The 14,839-nt window shown below is 46.5% G+C and overlaps 1 protein-coding gene across 1 annotated transcript in view; it reads right to left on the bottom strand.

Moving 5' to 3' along the window:
* LOC308365750 (insulin receptor substrate 1-B) overlaps positions 1 to 14,839 on the bottom strand; it is a 52,169-nt gene extending 37,330 nt beyond the window's left edge. Inside the window, exon 1 of the mRNA XM_080839315.1 lies at positions 14,130 to 14,839. Within this exon, the coding sequence (XP_080695441.1) occupies positions 14,130 to 14,478 (349 nt within the window). The 5' untranslated portion in view covers positions 14,479 to 14,839. The remainder of the gene's footprint in view (positions 1 to 14,129) is intronic.

The raw sequence follows: 14,839 nt of genomic DNA, 5'->3' as shown, positions 1-14,839 counted from the left end.
GCTTTATCTCAAAGCACATGGCAGTGACAAATCCAGATCTTGGCCGCGTCAGTTCAAATCAAATGCGGAATGTTTACATCTGCTACCGTTGATTATACAGTAAATACGTTGTGAAATGAAACAAAAACACACCACAGTTAAAGTTGTATTAGTATTGATTGATTCACATCGATATGAATGGATTACATGACTAATAACTGGTGGAAAAGTAATATGAAAATATTTGTTCACTGAATTAGCACGTTCTGTCCAAAACAGTTGCGTTCCAGTTTCAAAGTTTCAGTTTCGGTTTCAGTATTTCAACGTGAATGAGAGGGAGCACAAGAACTGAGCGTCTAGCAGCGATTATCATATCATAGACACATATGATGCATGTATATGTCTGTGGGCATGATCTCAAGCACGTGCAAAAGTTGTTGTTGTCCAATTGGAATCTAGGTTCGAGAGACACATGCGCGCCCAGTCTGTTTCCCAGCGGAATCGAATCGTGTATCCAGGGGTTTACATCGGAGTCCAGTCGGACTCAAGTCGGACACAAGAAATCTAGATTTGGGGAGACACGTGTCCAATTTCCGATTTAAATCGGACTGAAATCGGAAATTGGACACATGTGTCCACACTGCTTGTCTATTCGGTGCCATGGCAGAAGCTATATTAATCTACTGGCACAGCTTCAATCCACTTTCTTAAATAAGGGCGAGGCGAGGAGAGGCGCTCCTACTAGTTTCAGCGTGCTGCACCCCCAGAGAATGGCCCTCCAATGCAACGGCCGGGACTCAGGGAAAGTACAAAGATAAAGAAAAATAAACAAATAAAATGAATAAATAAAAAGGAAAAAATAGGCTATATAGTATAGAGGCTAGCAACAAAACCTGGGCATCCAAACAGTGTGCTTGGTTAACCAGATTCTGACTTTGACTGGTAAACAGACAACCATGATGTGAATTTAGGACTTCATGATAAAAAAAAGTTCTTTAAATGTTATATGTTGTAAAACAGGAGAACTGGATATCATTGCACAGTGAACAAAAAATAGTTTTTTTTTTTACCAGGGTTAGCAGACAGTCCATACAGGCACTGAAGAGTGTACACCTTCATATTTCATGTTTTCTCATGGATCCCCAATGGAAGGATGTCCAATGAGTTTTGCCAAAAAAAGTCTCTGCAACCCTAGTTTGTAGCAGATTTTCACCTTTTCAGTTTTCATCGAACAGTAAATCGCCAAAACTAACAGCCAAGAAAGAAAAGCCATCCCTGAGAAAGACAGACAGACAGGAAGATAGACCAAAGAAGGGGAAATAAACAGAAAACAATAAAGAGCCCTGGGTTTCATCCCCCCCCCCCCCCCCCCCCCCCCCACACCCACCCCGCTCCACAGCAGGGACCCCTCTGCTCCCTCACCTGTGTGGAGGCCTGAAACAAAGACTGGCCTTGTGGTGGCTCAGTGGCATGCAGGAGGGGTGGGGTGGGGTGGGGTGAGTTGGGTGAGGGATGGGGGTAGTCTGGTCATAGCCCCCAGCACCTGCTTTAATAAATCAGCCTGACATGGCAGAAATAGGGCCACCCTCACCTAGAATGATAATGAGGTTTTACCTCTCTCTCTCTCTCTCTCTCTCCCTCTCTCTCCTTTTTCTTTCTTTCTCACATTACATATATATTTATATTTACACACACACACACACACACACACACACACACACACACACACACACACACACACACACACACACACACCACACACACGTGGGTGAGGATATCCCCATACTCTGCCATGAACTTTCTGAACTCTTATTAGGGTGCCAGATCCTGCTGGGACTTGTACGTTTATGAAATGGTATAGAAACCATATAATAGAAAACATACAATGGGCTATTGTCTGCCGCAAAAAGAATGTGTGTGTGTGTGTGTGTGTGTGAGAGAGAGGAAGTGTTGGGAGGAATGTGGTTAAATCCAAAATGTCTGCTGGGAGGTTAAACCTCATTATCATTTTATGCCATCACAGTAGCTTACAGTTTACATTTACATCATCAGTTATGCAAAGTCTGGTGTTTGGGTGGGATTCTGAATGATTGCCATGTGTGTGAGTGTGGAATTTATCAGTGTGAGGTTGTGTTGAGTGTCATTTTGTGTATATGTGTGTGTGTGTGTGTGTGTGTGTGTGTGTGTGTGTGTGTGTGTCTTAACCCTGTCTCTTTGCTGTATAAATGAAGCAATCATAGCCATATGTGTTTCTATGAGGCTCACCCAAGCAGGCTTAACTGGGGCTCACCACTGCTCTCTGACTAACATTTCCGCAAATGCTTCCAGAACATTCTGCTTGTGGTTGCAAAATAGGAGACATTTGTGTGTGTGTGTGTTTGTGTGTCTGTGTGTGTTCTCTCTCTCTCTCCCTGGTTCTCTCATTTTTTTCCAAATTGTATGAGTCCATACTTCTGAACCCAGAATAAATGGTGGGTTCAGTTAGTTCACTCTGTGAGGTTGGGTGTGTGTGTGTTTGTGTGTGTGTGTGTGTGTGTGATACATGATCTTGGCACCATGTGCATACAAGTGTGGGCATTTGTGATTCTGAGACAAAGCAAACCTCAGGCTGTTTGCACAGCAGATGAATCAGACACACACACAAACACACACACACACACACACACACACACACACACACAAAGTTTCTTATCATGCTGCTGCAACATGCACGCATGCACGTATGCGTGTGTTTGAGAGTCAGAGAGCAGAGAGAACGAGTATGTGTGTGTGTGTGGATTGTGCATGTCATTAGGCAGTGACAATGTGAGTGTGAGCAGGGGAGAGAGGGAAAGAGAGACAGATCACAGGAACAGGAAGGGGAAGAAAGAGAACTTGGGGCCCCAGGGACAGACACTTTAGAAGAAGAGGAGAAGAAAGAGGAGAAGAGAGACAGAAGAAAGAGGAGAATGGAAGACCCCCTGTCACCACGGACAAAACCCAGCATGGCAACCAATGGGAGTTCCACAGCTATCTTCCATTCCTCCATGCCTCCTTCTCATCCTGCCATCCACACAGAACATACACCAGCCGTGGACCGAGGAGGGAGGGAAAGGGGCAGAAGGACCAAGAGAGAAAGGCAGAAAGAAAGGAAAAAAGAAAGAAAGAAGAGATAGAGCAGTGTTTACTTCTAATCTTCTCCTAAAACTGCCCTATAATGCGCAAGCGCTCTTTTTCAGCTCATGGGAGCCGTGCATACCTCCCTTGAGACGAGGACACAGAGTTCTTCCCTCTGCTAGCAAGACCGCTACCTGGCAGTGAGGAAGCAGGCACACACTGACACAGACACTGACACACACACACACACACACACACCCACACACACACACACACACACATTCCATGGGCTTTTTTTTTCACCTGCTATCCAATGACGCATGACTATGACACTAATGCCTGAGAAGTGTGCATGTTTGTTAATGTGTGGGTGGGTGGGTGGCTGCGTCACAAAATGCACACTGGATTATAAAAATGACCCTGGGTGAAATGGAGCCTGACGTCACACGCTCGGCTCAATGCACACACTCTGTCTCTCCCTCACACACACAATGGTCGTTTACAGTGTCCACTATTAAGACAAATGTGACACTTAGCTAGCTGTGCGGTGACACAACGGCAGCATTGGCCTGTGATGAGTGTTTAGTGCCTACACCTGTTCAGAACATGGAGACAGCATTGTCTGTGTGTGTGTCTGTGTGTGTGTGTGTGTGTGTGTATCTGTGTATGTAGGTTAAGTGGGGAAGTAGTTATAAAACAACGGCCTACTATACACACATGCTTACTCACACACATACACACACATATACGAGCACACACACACACATATGCACACACCCACACACTTTCCTTACCTTTTTATCCAATTATAGTACCCTTGGCTCCTCCTTGTGGAGTCAGTCTGTGGCTAATCTATAGGTGACCCTTTACTTAGGCCCCAGATTAAATATAGGATTATGGGATGGGGGGGGGGGGGGGGGCGGGGGGGGGGGGCTCTTGTCCCCTTCTCTGCCCGTCACCAGAGTTATGTTACCTCTCCCCTGCCTGCCCCTATCACCCAGCACGTTTCTTTATGGGGGGCTATTACATGCTACGCATCCTGCCGTGCAAAGGTGTGTGTGGTGTGCATGCGTGCGTGTGTCTGCATGTCTGCATGTCTGCGTGTGTGTGTGTGTGTGCATGTGTGCGTGTCTGCGTGTGTGTGTGTGTGTGTGTGTGTGTGTGTGTGTGTGTGTGTGTGGGCGCACAGCAGGATGTGTAGCATGTTTATTACCCCCCATAGACAGCATGAATCACATAAGAGGGGCCCCTCTCTGTTAGCTTGTCTATCCATTGTTAGTGTCATACACTTTATTGTCTTACTTGAGGTCTCTATCCTTCTCTCATCATCCTCTCTCCTTCCCTTTGGCTTTCTCTACACCCCTTCTCTCTCCCTCTCTCTCTTTCTCTCTGCAGCTGGAAAAAAGATAGACTGAGTCCCACTGTCTGTTGTTCCGTCCTAAACACCCCAACCAAACTCACCCATTATGAAACTAGGTCACACACACACACACACACACACACACTCTCTTTTTCTCTCCCCATCACACATGAAAAGAAAAAAAATCCATACCCCCTCTCTCACCCACACAAGTTTCAGTCCGGGCTGGAAAGTGCGATGTTGAAGCAGAGATGATACAGGCACAGCCCAGCCCTGGTCCAGCCACGGCCACTCAGTGGATGCCAGGTGAAATGCCACCCTGTGCGTTGGCATTGACAGGGCCCGCAGGCAGGCACCGTAGGCCACTGCTTCCTGGCAGGCTGATGTTATGCCACCTCCCCCCTCTCCCTTCCTCAAAGGCTCCCGGTCTTCCAAGCGAGGGCATTCATCTTGGCGCAGAGTCTGGCGTCTGAGGGCTTGTGTACGCTAGCCGTGTACAGTGAGCGATGAGGTGAGGCTGACTCACTGCGTACGGTTTCAACCTCAAGCCTTTCCCGCACTCAATCGCTCACACACAAACACACAAGTTGCAGTAAAGCAAACACACACTCACATACACATGAGAGAGAGAGAGAGAGAGAACAGCCCAGGGCTTGAGATTTAGGCCGAATCTCGATTCTTCCTCTTTTGCTTTGTCTTTGTCTTGTCTTAACCCTAGCACTTGCGTGTGTAAGGGCCAAGTGTAAGGGCCAAGGGCTGAAAACTTTCCCCTATGAAATGAGACGCCACTCGGTTTTGGGTACGTCATGCGTGACTGTATGAGCTATGAAACTAGCGATTTAAAAAAAGTCTAATGAAGAACATGGTTGCAAATATATGTATACAACTGTGTAGAGCACGAAACAAGACTGTCGTCATTTTTAAATTAATTATAAGCCAAAAATACTTACATGTAGTGTATGTAGCATGATAGCTGGCAAGCTACCATATAAGCCAATGGAGTGGTGGTATACGCGCTAATTGTATCCTAAAACTACCGTTTGAAAGCTTCAGTTAAGACCTACAATACTATGCATCTTTCGTGTAGTACATTTCAGATCAAACCGAGTCATTATAAACATATAAAAGTTGTGTAGATAGCTTTATTCATGTAAAATATTCCTCGCTTCAAGCAGCCACTTTTTTTTGAAAATTCCTGAACTGGTTTCGCTATGTGCTCTGGGATAGCCCTTGGAGGTAAGTGAGCTCTCAAGTGAGCTCTCAAATAATCTTAAAAATAAGGGGTACATAGCACTCGATCTTATCCCTTAATCTTGATCAAATTGGGTATTGAGACACCACTAGCTCTCACATGAACGCGCAATTTCAAGGGTAAGGGGTAAGATAAGGGGTAAGGGGAAGTATTGAGATTGGGCCTTAGTCTTTTCCTCTGCCATTAAAGGATAGTGGAGCTAAGCTAACTGTGTGAGGAGAAACAGCTGTGTGTGTGTGTGTGTGTGTGTGTGTGTAAATAAAACCTGGGATAACCCTAACTGCCAAGTGTCCCTGTCTGTCTTCTGGCCCCTTCTCCCCCCACAACTGCCAAACACACACAAAGAAAAAAACACACACACACACACACACACACACACACACACACACACACACACACACACACACACACACACACACACACACACACACACACACACACACACACAGGCTCTCTCATACATGTGTTTTTTGTTATGGAAGCTAACACACTCTCCTCCTCCCCCCCCCCCCCCCCCCCCCCCCCCCCCCCCCCCCCCCCCCCCCACACACACACACATTCTCTTTTTCACTCTCCTTTCCTCTTCAAAAACTGCTGCCTTTGGGGCCAGAAGTGCCACACAAAAGTCAGCATTCATTTCAGAAAGACTTCTCTTTCAGAACGGACAGAGCCAGAGAGCGAGAGCGAGAGCGAGTGACTGAAAGAGCGAGAGAGAGACAGAATTCCACAACCTCCAATTCAAAGAGACATGCTAACAGCTGACACCGTGCCAGGGAGCGCGCCTTGTGGAACAGACTTTCGATTTTCCCTTAGGCCATAGAGTCTCCTCTTCTCTCTGTCCCTATTTCTCGCTTTCTCTCTCTCTTTCTCTCCGTTTTCAACCCTTTCTCTATCATACACGCTCACTGTCTCACTGACTCTCCCACCCACGCTTCCTTTGCTCTTTTCATATCTCGCCCTGATCTGCCTTCATATCACTTGCTCTCTCTATCACACTTCCTATCTCTTTTCATCCCTTTCTTCTCTCTCTCTCTTTCCCTCCCTCCCTCAGGCAGCATCTGCTGGCCATACCATCTTTCTCTCTGAGGACTCCACAGGTTGGTGAAGTAGCACACTGCTGTCAACCAGGTCATGTCACAGCAGCAGCAGTGTGAGAGAGAGAGAGAGAGAGAGAGAGAGAGAGAGAGAGAGAGAGAGAGAGAGAGAGAGAGAGAGAGAGAGAGAGAGAGAGAGAGAGAGAGAGAGAGAGAGAGAGAGAGAGAGAGAGAGTGTGTGAGAGCGAGAGAATGTGTAGGAGCCAACTCACTATTGACAGCAGCCACTAATACTTGAAGAGTAATGAACTTCAGCCAGGCTCGGGACCAGGAGGAAACAACATCACTCAGGATCCTCTGTGCTGTGTTATGGGCTGACTGTTTGTTTGATTAAACAGTGTGTGTGTGTGTGTGTGTGTGTGTGTTCCCATTACGCCAGAAAAACTCAGCGCCTGCCATCAAACTCAATTAACATCGATGATATCTCCCCGCCTCTCTAACTCGCTCCTTTTCTGGACTTTCATTGGGTATCAGGGACTGGTGTGTCTGTGTGTGTGAGTGTGTGTGAGAGTGTGTGTGAGTGTGTGTGAGTGTGTGTGAGTGTGTGTGAGTGTGTGTGAGAGTGTGTGGGTCTGTGTGTGTGTGTGAGGGTGAGAGAGAGACAGAGAGAAAATGTATGTGTTTGTTTGTGTGTTAATGAGAGACATAGTGATAGAATGACAAAAAGAGATAGGGGGTGTGTGTCAGAGAGAGAGAGAGTGATGACAGGTCACTTTCACAAGATCCTTCGCCTCCAGGGACACTAAAGCAGCTGATGGGAGATCAGTGGGGGCTGGCCTGCTGTCTGAGCCTTGCACTGAGCGTCAGGGATCAGCACACAGTTCCCAGATCAGGAGCAAAGCCACGCTGAAATTCCTCACACACCGAATAGAAGGGCAGCACAAGGCCCTGAAGAAGAAACAGTTTGTTCTGGATTTTAGAGGTGAAAATAGCACTTCCCTCTTTCTCTCTCTCTCCCTCTCTATTCTCACTCTCTCTGGCACTGTCTGTTCAGCTCCCGCTCTGAGATCATAATTACCAGCTAATTAAGGAGATGAGCCATGCTTACGGGGATTTAACCTTTAAACACGTCCGGGGCCACTGGCCAGATCTACCGCAGACATTCACACTCTTAGACAAACACTTACTTTCACACACACACACACACACACACACACACTTACTCTCGCTCACCCACACACACACACACACACACCCAGGCAAGCAGGCACGCAGGCACGCACGCAGGCAGGCACACACACACACACACACTTACACTCGCTCACCCACACACATGTGAATCTGTTCTTCATGCAGACTTAACACTTAACCCCTCATGCTTACCACTTATATCTTAACCACCCACTGACTGAAAATACACACACACACACACACAAAGACAGCTGTACTCAGAAGTACTCTGTCATTTGCAGGTCCACGTGAATGCATATGCCTTTTCACAAATACTAAGAACTTATCCAGGCAAAGCCTACAGCAAAATGAGAAAGAGATACCCTTGAACACACAAACACACACATATGCAGTGACACACACACACACACACACACACACACACACACACACACACACACACACACACCCCATTTAATATCAGTGTCCTCTCTCTGCTCTCTGTGTCCTCTAAAAGGCAGACTTTTGTAACTGGGTGTTGTGCAGCCCAGCCAATCAGGAGCTGTTAGCACCCCTCCGTTGCTTGCCCTAGTCTACATTCACATCCAGGCTTGTCATTTTGCAGATGCTTTCACCCCCACCCCACCACCCAACCTAAAAAAAGTCAACAAAAGGAGTGCATTTCACCACATGTGCGCTTTGAAAGACCATTCTCTGACAGGGGATACTGGGCTGCAATAACACTATTGTGGTTCCCATGAAACCACTCTCCTCATGCGTTCTGAAGGGCTGTTACCCACTCTGTTTAAATACTGACTTATGACATTCATCTATGCGTTAGAAGACGAGGCCAAACTGCATCTGTGCATCCCTCATACACTTTCAGCTCCATCTCGAGTCCCTCGTCTTGATTCATTGTAGCTTCTGTTCAGCGCCGCATACTCAGTAGGTTCCGGTCAACTGCAACCTGAACTGTATACAGATCGGTTGTGTTTGTAATGGTTAGCTAAATGCTTTTTAGCTCAGGAGATCTGGGCTAGCACACACACTAGTTAGGACGAACTTGAATAAGAGTAGTTAAGCTTTTCTGCATCTTCTGAATAGCGGACCTAGGTATGTTAAGGTTGTAAGCCAAATGCTCCGCAAATGTAGGACACTGTGTTTCATACTAGACACCTAAACAGTATGTGAACATACTAGACACCTAAACAGTATGTGAACATACTAGACACCTAAACAGTATGTGAACATACTAGACACCTAAACAGTATGTGAACATACTAGACACCTAAACAGTATGTGAACATACTAGACACCTAAACAGTATGTGAACATACTAGACACCTAAACAGTATGTGAGCATACTAGACACCTAAACAGTATGTGAGCATACTAGACACCTAAACAGTATGTGAGCGTAGTAGACACCTAAACAGTATGTGAACATACTAGACACCTAAACAGTATGTGAACATACTAGACACCTAAACAGTATGTGAGCGTAGTAGACACCTAAACAGTATGTGAGCGTAGTAGACACCTAAACAGTATGTGAGCGTAGTAGACACCTAAACAGTATGTGAGCGTAGTAGACACCTAAACAGTATGTGAACATACTAGACACCTAAACAGTATGTGAGCGTAGTAGTATCTAGTACAGGCGGAGGCCCTGCATGTGGAGAAACAAGTAGGACAAGTCTCGAATGCAAACTTCCAGCATAAATCTCATGTCACAATGTGATTCAAGATTGCGCTGCCTACATTTTTGCTTCAACTAATCGATTAATGTGGCCCAAAGGTCATTAAGTGCAGTATGTGGATAAAGAAAGCAGGGAGAAGGCTATCTTCCGTGGGAGGTTTTGGGGCCACCCCGCTCTATACCCCAAACTCTCTGACTGTATTTGAACTCCGTGAACCAGGTCCCCCCACCCCCCAAGCCTAGCTGTCTAAATAGAGGCCATCTGGGATCTCTTTTTGCCCGATGACTTGGGGAGATGAATGAGACTGGGATGGATGGACTAAGAGGCTGGTCCTGCCACAGGTGGGATTCCAAAGGCAAAGTGATGCCCCATAGGCACTCAGGACACACACACACACACACACACACACACACACACACAGCAATGTAAAGCACTATACACACACAAACAACATTCACAGAGCCTTGTTAATATGATGGATTGTATGAGTTTGTGAGAGAGGAAAAAAGAAGAAAACGGGAGAGGGTGAGAGAGAGAGAGACAGAGAAAGACTCTGTTTGCCTGGTAAAATCCACTAGCTGTATTCCAATAACTGAGGAACCGATACTATGAAAAAACATGTCGGAGTGTTGATGTTGTGGATAAGTCTGTTTCGGAACAGCACTGTATCATTTACATACAAAAGTGTTCCCATGGTACTTGCAAATACACTGTCTGGAGACACAGTATGTGCATGTGTGTGTGTACGTGTGTGTGTGTGTGCCACGGATGTGTTATCCATCAACCCACACAGCGGCGTTGCTGGCTCTCGTTTGGCAAAGGGGAGAGGGAAGGCGAAATGTTCAGACGAGTTGTTTCGCCACCATCATCCTCCTCCTTCTCCTTCTCGTCTGTCCAAGACACGTCTGCCCCTGGCTCAGACTCCTGGCCTGGTGAATGAGAAGAGAGCGAAGCCCCCGACGCCACCGCATGTTCTCAGCCCCCTCATCTCCATCTCGGCTCAGTGAAGAATAGCTGACGAACGAGCCAAAGGAGCTCGTCAATAGGAAACTATTCAGCCTCGGGACGCCAATCCTCCCCGAGCCCCTACCTACAATCCTACACTCCGTCTTCTGAGCATGGGCTGCAAAAGGCTTTTCCACTGCTGCGCGTGTGCGTGCGTGTGTGTGTGTGCGTGTGTGCGTGAGCGTGTGAGCGTGTGAGCGTGTGTGCGTGTGGAGGTTTAGGTTACCCCCCCTACCCTCCCCTCAACCCTTACATCCATCCCTTTCCTGCTGCATCCAGCCCAGTGCTAACCCATAAGCAGAGGTGACCTGGATGAAAAATCTGACAGTGTGCTCCATTTCAAGCAGGGCACCCTAGTCAGCATTTCTTTCCAGGTCAACGTGTAAGTGGGAGTGTGCTCTCTCTCTCTCTCTCTCCCTGTCTCTCTCTCTCTCTCTCTCTCTCTCTCTCTCCCTGTCTCGCTCGCTCTCTCTCTCTCCCTGTCTCTCTCTCTCTCTCTCTCTCTCTCCCTGTCTCTCTCTCTCTCTCTCTCTCCCTGTCTCTCTCTCTCTCTCTCTCTCCCTCTCTCTCTCTCTCTCTCTCTCTCTCTCTCCCTGTCTCTCTCTCTCTCTCTCTCTCCCTGTCTCGCTCGCTCTCCCTCTATCTCTCTCAGTCTCTCTCTCTTTCTGTCTCTCTCTCACACTCTCTCTTCCACGTATACCACCTTTATCTTCTGTGACCACCTGTCTGTGCAACCACAGCAGCAGCCAACCCCATTCTTTCTCTGCAAACATCCACCCAGACATATCCCCTTTCCTCACACACTCGACGCTAAACCTATGGGAAACTCGTTTAAAAAAAAAAAAAAAAAAATCGCATTTTTCATGGCACCAGCCTAAGCTTCATTAAAGACACTGGCCAAGTCTGCTGGAGGGGTCTGAGACGCCGACTAAACACACAGGACTTGACAGAAGTCCAATCTTGGGGTGACGATCTCTCGTCCTGACTTTGGAGGTCCATTATTCCAGTCGTCGTGGTGACAAAAAGATGTTGATGTGGCGTTACAACTGGGCACTGTGGAGGGACTGGACCGGGCCCAAATCGTTGGGGGGGGGGGGGGATTTGCACATTTTCACTCGCTGGACAAGAAGTTCTCACAATGAAGTGTAACGAAACAGACGGACAGTAACAACACAGTGACTAAACGGACAACATTAATGAAAAAAGGTGGGAAATGCAAAGCGAGGGGAGAAAGAAAGAAAGAGAGACAGAAAGAAAGAGAATGCTATGGCTGGGGACGACGGAAATGCCTAAGACAGATGTCAAAATGTTTGAGCAGCCGAGGACTCAACAGTCCCCTTTGCAGTGAGCTTGTTTTATTGCTGCCAACTGGCTTGCACACCTCCCCAACCCCCAAATTCCCAACCTGTTCCATACAGGCTCTTTCCACCCTGTATATGGGTGAGAGGGAGCAAGGGAGATAGAAGGGATCTTTGTGTGTTTATGTGCATGACATTTCAAACTAAATTGTATTAACAGTGACAATAAATTCTATTGACCATAATGACATACAACAGAGGACATTTGCCATCAGTAAAGACTGTATCTCTAATTGCAGTTTCTCCTTAATTTAGCGGTGGGTGTGATCTCTGTGTGCGTGTGTATGTAATCCGCAGTTTTATGTAACACGGGTCAGGTGTGAGCACCTTGGACCCTGCTGTCTGCCAAGATTGCGTCACGCCCGCAGCACATTATTGGGACCAATCATCGAAGCACAATGATCGAAACTTGGAACCACGGTTATTGGCTTTCACATTTGCACTCTTACACCAGAAAGGTTGACCTCAGGTTTTTTTTTTTTTTTTTCAATTACATGTTGTCGAATGTTTCATGCAATTCAAATGTTATCATAGGCCTTCACAAGTTCAAGTTTGATAACATACAAATACGTTTGAAGTGGACAGAATCTGATCCTCACAACCAGGCTTTTACTGGTTGCAAAATGTGCACCATAAGTCCATGGCAGGTTTCTGCAATCATGCAATACCATTGCAATCTATGTCTGACGCAAACTAATATTGCAAATTCAGCAAATATTACACAGCCGGAGAGTCAACCAGGAAACTGCAACAACTGGACAACGTCCAGCTTAACTTTAAAATGCAGGGCGCATCTGCTCCAGCACATGTTGGCAACATTCCCTCTTCAGATAAATGTGAAAATACTATTATTCTTCTGTCCGTGTATATTACTACCAAATGTATGCGATTTTGCGAAAGTGTTTCGACGGTTCGTTCGTCGTTGTAAAAAGCCAATTCAGATAAGATTAAAGTTTACAGGGTGGTCGGCTGGATAAAGAACGCAGAGAAATGTGAACATGAACTAAGGCCAAACAGCAACGATACTCTCCGATGCAACGTGGTAGGGAGGGAAAAATGTTTGGCGAGAAATGGCTACAACCCGATATTCTTCCAAGTGATCCTTTACTCTGACTGGCAGTTTGAACGTATTATTTTTAATAACAGAAGCAAATGCATGTCTACGCTAAACTGGACTACTTAATAGGCTACACATCACCGCAAGGATTACCCGTCCATAATACGCAGAATCATGACAGTCTGTGTTGCCCTACCTAACCGATCCATACAAAACAGAAATGCAACCCACGACTCTCTCCGTATTGAATAAACCACTGACAACAATGCTCGTGGTGCGCAAGCAATCGCATACATCTGAACATGACGACGGGCCATTTCGACACAGACTCAAGCTGAGAGGCTTAAATTGACAACACGTCGCCCCATAATGCCCTCTGGGAGGCGTTACTATTTTGTCAGGGCAAAAACAAAAAGGTATTCTGGATCTTTCATCCCTACAACCATTAGATTATTAAACAAGGTTGTAGGGATAGAGTACACTACTGACAATTTGATTTACTGAGCGCTGTTCATCACTGACAGGACAGGGTGTTTGACTGTATGTGTGTGTTAACTGTATGTGTGTGTTGATGCATATGCATATTTATTTATAAGCTTACTATTTATTGTTGATTGATGGAGACTGGGACTGCAAACTTAATTGCCCACTGATGGGATTAATAAAGTTTTCTGAATCTGAATCTGAATCTGAATCCACAGTGTTCTGACCAAGCAAGCTACGTTTAAAGGAGACCGATGCCCTGCATGGACGATACAAATATGTAAGACGGGTGTACTGAGATGCACTAATACATTTCCAAAATAAACACGTTTCCTACCTATGTCGTAAAGTGTGTGCAAAATCGTAAACAAAACAGTGCAAAAGTGTTGGACACATGGAACCAGTGCAAAACAACATGCGGTTGCAGCCGATTTACGGGCGCAGACATGAATGTATTCATGGGGTTGACATAACGCTACGTTCACTTTTGCATAATCTATTTAGTAATGTCTATACTACACCACGTGTAGGTTAGGGTAGGTTGCAGGGCTTTTCCATACCAGCTGGATCACTTAAACATTACACAATGGGACAGGCTAAATTCTACAGTGTTCATCAACGTGGACCCGACTTACTTTTGCAATGCATATCCACGATGGCCTGGTACCATTCGTCCTGGTCCACCTCGTTGTCAGCGGCGATGGCGAAACTCTCTGCCCGGGTGTAGAGTACGATCATGTGTTTGTTCTTGGCGTCCGCCCGCTTGTTGATGTTCAAGCAGGTCTCCAGCACCACAGCCTTTTTCGGAACAGGCGCCTTGCCACGAAACTTCTTCTCGCTCTCATAGTACTCTAGGCGGGCAGGACCGCTCGGTGAGGCCGCTCGTAGCACAAAGTAGCGCCGGTGCATGGACTTCTGCTTGCGGAGGTAGCCGCTTTTTCGCACGTCTTCGTAGCTTTGCTGTTCCGCCGGCTGGTTCTCCATTTTTTGCGTCCCCTCTATCCACAATAATGCAGTTTTATACACTACGAAGTGTTTGCAAGTTAGCTTTGGGCTCCACCAGGACTCAGCCACACTTTAAACCCCATCTCCCTCGGTTCCACCTAACTCCCTCAAACATGCACCAGGGAGAGAAAGTGTGTTATGAGTTTAGAGAGCTTTTAAAGTATACCCTATTCAAGTTTTGCTGTCCAATGTTCAGCCCAAATTCGATTTGTAGTATATAAACGAGCACATGTACTCGCGGACGAACTGGCTTCGGTGTGAGAGCTTTGCGCAGTTAAATTCCATTTACTTACAGTGTGCAACCGTACAGGCTTCAGCACTACCCTCCACTCCGCCTCGA

This window comes from Sprattus sprattus (assembly GCF_963457725.1).
Source record: "Sprattus sprattus genome assembly, chromosome: 5".
In the NCBI taxonomy this organism is placed as follows: Eukaryota; Metazoa; Chordata; class Actinopteri; order Clupeiformes; family Clupeidae; genus Sprattus; species Sprattus sprattus.
This window is presented reverse-complemented; position numbering and strand designations above follow the sequence as displayed.